Source organism: Acomys russatus, chromosome 5, assembly GCF_903995435.1.
Source record: "Acomys russatus chromosome 5, mAcoRus1.1, whole genome shotgun sequence".
Taxonomy (NCBI): Eukaryota; Metazoa; Chordata; class Mammalia; order Rodentia; family Muridae; genus Acomys; species Acomys russatus.
The window spans coordinates 43,453,288-43,459,287 of record NC_067141.1 but is presented as its reverse complement, the minus strand read 5'-3'; the positions used below and the strand labels follow the sequence as shown (position 1 = coordinate 43,459,287).

General features: G+C 44.7%; 1 protein-coding gene across 1 annotated transcript in view; it reads left to right on the top strand.

Annotated features, from left to right (window-relative positions):
- The first annotated feature begins 2,130 nt into the window (after positions 1-2,130).
- Cfap95 (cilia and flagella associated protein 95) overlaps positions 2,131-6,000 on the top strand; it is an 83,509-nt gene continuing 79,639 nt past the window's right edge. The window contains exon 1 of the mRNA XM_051147113.1: positions 2,131-2,332. Coding sequence (XP_051003070.1) covers positions 2,181-2,332 — 152 coding nt within the window. The 5' untranslated portion in view covers positions 2,131-2,180. The remainder of the gene's footprint in view (positions 2,333-6,000) is intronic.

Here is a 6,000-nt window from a genome sequence, read left to right as displayed (position 1 = left end):
AGAAAGAAAATACCTGGTAAAGAAAAGTAGTTTTAATGGTGTGGGAGTGCATGCTGCTGTTGATTGGGAAGGTCATAAATAGGGCTCTCCTGGGAACTGAGCACAAGCTCCTGGCTATTAGCTAGGATAGGAAAGGAGGGAGTGAGAGGTGGCCCCTTTTTCCAGGTATATCATTAACTGATGTGGAAAAAACAGTCTTAATTGTAGATGAAATCATTCCGTGTGTGTGTGTGTGTGCGCGCGTGTGCGCACGCACACGTGAACACACTGTCCTGGACTGTACAACACACAGAGGATAGACCTCATGCATGTATTCTTTCCTCTCTGGGATTACAGATGTGATGTGAGCAGCTTCCTCGCCTTTCTGTTGCTGTGACTTCCCTGTTATGGTGACTGTAACCTCGAGTGGTGAGAAGACATAAACTAAGATGCTTCGGTCAGGGTGTTTTCTCATAACATTAGAAAAGGAAACTAAGACATCTAATTGGTTTTTACTTGGTTAAAGTTTGCTGTCCTACTCAATTCTTCCTGGTAGACTTTTCAGAGGACTGATAAAACTAAGAAATTTAGGGCTGGAGTGTAGCTCAGTGGTAGAGTGCTTGACCCGGAGACATGGACAGAGAGCTGAAGAGGGACATGCAAACAGAAGGTGTTACTTCAAGCTGCATGCTTGGATTGGATAGAATTGAATGTGTGGCTGTCCTTAGCCCTTTTACAGATCATTTCTGTTTCCCCTTTGGGAAAGGCTGAAATAGCAGCAGTTGGCACTATGCTGGCACTTAGCTGATAAATGGAGACTATGCATTTGATTTCAGGTAGTGTGGATTGCCATGGCTGCCAGTAAAATAAGGATTGTAGTCTACCCAGTGCCCATACTATAATCAAAGGCCACAGAAAAGCACTTGGAAGATGTGTGTTATCGTTTGTGAAGAGATCCAGCACTCCTTGACATAAAGTATCAATACAATAATCTTTAAAAAGTGAATCTATTTGTAATGCAAATTATTTCTTTATATTTTCTTCAGTATGAATCTTTGTGTGATTTCTTTCTTTAAAAATTGACTCATTTTAATTTTTTTCCAGATTGTATATTTGAATCAGGAACCAAATAAGTTTTTCTACTCTAATTGGCTAACATGAACTTTAAGCCTTCTTTTAAGTAGTTATTAGTCAGAGCTCACTATGTATCTCAGGTTAGTCTCAAACTTAGTCTTCCCACCTTAGCCTCCTGAGTGCTAGGGATGACCTGTCCTGCCTCACCAGACAGTGATCATTCAGTACTCTCTGGGGCCTGTGGAAATCTGAATAAAGGGAAGTCAATGTCATATCCATTTGTGCATTTGACACTGGGGACACATGTACTGGCTACACACAACAAAATAATAAAAAGAATTCCCGTTGCCACAAACTGTCACATGTTGTAATGAAGAGTGAAGAGATCTTTTCTGGGAGTGGATTGCCCGATATTCTAGAGGTAGTTTGGCCTCCAGAATTGAAAGAGAACGCCCTGCTCTGCTCCACCCCTCCCCCACACTGTACAGTTCTTACCCTGGTCTGTCTGTCCGAGGGAGGAGGCCGTGCTTAGCAAGGTTGAGAGCAGCATTTGGGTCTGGAACGAAACTTTTGACTGCTCAGAACAGTTCAGCTCATTTGCTGAATGGCTCCACCATTTGATAGGCAATAAAATCATATAAAGAGGTCATATTCTAGGACTGGGGTTTTCTTTTGCTTTCTTTTAGTTAAACCTAACTGTGCGTGAATGTGTGGTAATAAAAGAAGATGGGCAGTTAAAACAACCTGCTACAGGTTCAGCTCCAATCTGGAGGCTTGGAGCTGTGCTTTTTCTCCTTAACTGACTCTGCACCACCTGCCAGTATTTTCCCCCTTGCCTAGGCTGGCTAGCCAGTGCAAGTAAAAATCCTAGCAAGCAGTCTTCCTTCAGAAGCCTCTGAGTCACTCTCACTGCATTATGGGAAATGTAGTTTAATCATTAATCAGACGGTAGGCAGTCAGGACAGTAAAGGGGGGAAACCCCGCCTTCCACTGACTCCGCGGCTCTCTGTTGATCCTTCCTAGGTTGCTTAGGAGACAAGAGACGCAGAATGTTGGCCGTTGTTACGCTGTGCCAGACTGGTGCTGAGGGAAGTCCAGTCTGGACTGTTCGCAGCTGAAGCCCAGGCATGGGGACCTTTAGTAGCACAGGTCAGGACTGTTTCGGCAGTAAAGAGAACTGGTATGAGATTGGACCCACGGATTTGCTGGAGCGCAAAGGCTCCCTAACTCTCCGCTCTCATCACAAGAAGTACTCGAAGCCAGTGTTGGTGTATTCCTGGTGAGCCAAACACTCACAAGTTCTTGGGTCCTAGGGAAGGGGACGCAGGAGGCAGAAAAGAGTAACAGAGTAAACAATAGTGGAAAGACAGCAAAGAGGAGGGGAAAAATAAAAGAAAAAGCAGAGTAAAGAGGTAAAAAGAACAAGAGAGAAATGGTACGGAAAAGGATTGGCGAGGGGTAAGGGGCAGGGGTGGGGGTGGGGGTGGGAGCCAGAGGTGGGGAGGAATGGGGGGTATCTTCCACAGAGCAGTGGCCTTATCAAAGTGAGCTAGAAGAACACACACCAAGACCTACCCCTCCAGTGCTTTGGCCATGGAAACTTAAGCTCATCCACACTGGAGAAAGGAGTGGGAATCACCTAAAAGACTTGAAAATCATCTCCTAAAGGCAATGCTTACTTGAAAGTACTTAGAAAGCCACGCCCACTGGCAAGAGGCAAAGGTCCTTGAAAGGGACCTGAGCTGCCAATGCTTTAGGGGCAGAGGGGTGCGGCACTTGAAAGCAGTCCCTCTGCATCCTGCAGGTCATCCTTCACAAAGACCCTTCCAGCCAGAGGTAGCAAAATTTAGCCTCTCTTTGGGTAAGGCCAGTGCATTTGTTTGACATGTACTATGCTTGTGTTTCTTCATTTTAATTACTTAATTGCAAAGTTCACACAAAAACCCAGGGCTGTCTGTTCTCTTGCAAAATTGAAAGGCCCGGAGTCCATCTTTTTCTGAAGATGGAGCTCTCAGGACACCAGGAAGCATTTGGCCAACTTTCGTGCTTTGGGAATTGGGCCTTGAATTCACTTCGAGCTCTCCCCCATCCCCTTAAGTGTTAAAGTCGCCAACAGCTGCAATATTAACGCTGGAGAAACGTGGACACTTTTAGGAGATGTGTGTGTTGGGGTGGGTGGGTGGGGGTCAAGTTTCTTACAATAATTACTTTCTAAATATTTGTAATATCGGGAGGAAGTGAGAAGACAGAAATGAAGTCACACATCTCAGCTCCTTTATGCTGCCGTTGCCTTTGAAGACAGATGAATGATTTTCACTTTGAGTCTGCTCGGACCTCACCATTCCTGAGCTGTTTGTGATGCCTGCCATTTCTGCTCTGCAGACTTTTAAATGCCTGTTCACTCGCTACATTTCCAAAGTCTACTCCTTCTGCCTTCGTTTCTCATCCCAAGGTGTATCCTCTGCCTACACTAAACTAGGTGTGAGAGATTACATTGACACCAAATCCAAAGCTACACAGGGCAACAGACTCCTTTTCAATGAAGTTTATTATGGAAACAGACTTCTTCACATTGATGATATACTTGCTGGGCAGGGGTGGAGCCCTAAGCACCCTGTTTTGGCTTCATACATGCAGGTCTTTCCGCGCCCTCCCCCATGGCCCTTAAGCAAAAGCACTTACTTCTTCTGCAGACCTGTTATGCTGTAAGGATTTGGGACATAATAGATATCACCTCTGTAAGTTATTAATGGGAAAGGGTTTTCAAAGAGACAGCACTTCTATTCTCTTCTGCATTACTGTTGCTTTGAAGTTAACTTGTAAGCAGTGTGGATATCAATAGCAGAGCAGACGTGTGAATGGTGTGGGGCCTGGCAAGAAAGAAGGGCAGTGGAGGGCTGTGAGTCACTTCAGCCATTCTTGAACATGTACAGGGCTTTCCCTCTGTTCACAAGGGAGAAGAAAAATTAAGTTCAACACAACAAGTATTTATATGCCATACGCTTTGCTACATATTAGGGATGGAGAAATTGGGGAAAAAAATCATTGAGATTTTGGTAAAGTACATTGTCCTAGTTAAAGTTTCTATTGTTGGATGAAAGTTGTGACCAAAGAAACTTGGGATGGAAAAGGTTTATTTGGATTATATTTCCACATTCAGCATCTCCATCATTTTGGGAAGACAGGACAGGATCTCAGAAAAGAAAAGGAGCCTGGATGCAGGAACTGATGCAGAAGCCATGGAGAGTGCTCTTACTGGATTGTTCCTCACAGCTTTCTCAGCCTGCTTTCCTGTAGAACCCACGGCCACCAGCCCAGGGATGACCCCAGCTCAGGGATGACCCCAGCCCAGGGATGACCCTAGCCACAATGGGCTGCGCCCTCCTGTATCAAACACTAAGAAAATGCCCTATCTGCTTCCGTACAGCCTGATCTTATGCAGCATTAGAGATACTTTTATAAGCCTTTTTGTTTCTCACTTAATCCAGCTACTACAAAAATAATTGAGACTCTATTATATTACTTTAACAAGCTTCACAGCACAAGAACTGGGCAGTTATTGCTCTATTCTTCACCCTCTAAGCTAATTTAGCTTTCTCCCAGCACATACCCCAGAGATGTACTTTGTAGTTTTCCCTGTTCCAGTTCCTCTCCTGACACGACCTAGAACTCTCCCATGGCCGAATCCCCTACTTCTTTCTCTAGCTCCTTCTCCCCTGGCTGGCAGGAAGTCCAGCCCTGTTCTCTCCCCTGCTCAGCCGTTGGCTGTAAGCTGCTTTATTGGCATATCGGGACAATTGAGGAGCAGAGTTTACACAACACTGAGACAGGAGATTTTCAAAACAAAGGCAGCAACCAGATATGAGGGGTACAGAAATCAGCATTTTAATTGCACGATAATATTATGCCTACAGTGGGGTAGGTAGGGGTGTGTGTGTTTTCTGAGTAGGGTTTTGAAGAAAGAATAGGAACTCTGAAGACAGGCAAATGAGAACAGGCTATTAACAACACAAGAATTAGAAAAAAGTTCACGTCAAATGGTAAATACACAGTTGGCTCTTCGTATGGATTTCTTGTGTAAAGTCACCTACTTGGTGATGACTACTTACAAACCAGAATCAGTTCTTGAGACATTTCCCCCAGCACATACAGATGTGCAGAGAAGAGGACAAAGGGTTCAATGTTTTTCTCCCCAATGTGCATGGTCTATCTAATAAGGCAAAACGCTGCCTTCTTTTTCTTCTTCCTCTCATAAATGTTATTTTTGTGGTCTGCTTCATGCTATATTTTCTCTTTTGCATTTCTGTGCTTTTTGTTACTGCTATTGTTCGCATGCCCACAGACACCATGAGGAAGTATTGCCTGATGTCTCTCAGCGTGAGAAGATTGTATAGATACATCTTATGAGGGAAACACGCATTAGACAGATTTTGTTGAGGTGTGAGGTCTAGTGTTGTCAGTGTCCAGTGTTGATGAAGTACCCACCTATATCAAATAAGATGTCTTTAGACAGGCGCTCATGTGGGCTGGGGGTGTAATGTGGTAGGGGACTGTTTGTCTGGTGAGTGGGAGGGCCTAGCTTCCATCCTTTATGGCGCGCACACACACACACACACACACACACACACACACACACACACACACACACACACACAAACCAAACAAACAGAAGCACATTGATTGATTCATGACAATGTGGCCAGGGGTCACAGGAACTTAAGCCTGTTTCCCCTGGGAGAGATTGCTTTGGTGTTCATGAGTGTCTGTGATACCTCTGCAGAACATGCACTAACGACAATCTGCTGTAAACATTTAGAAACAGTAGCATTGCTGGAAGCTGGCGACCCCTTTGCTGCCTTTTCACGAAATCAACCAGTCAATATCTATCCCAACAAGGCAACGTACAGTTGAATGTGTACACTTATGAGCAGTGTCAGCCAGCCCATG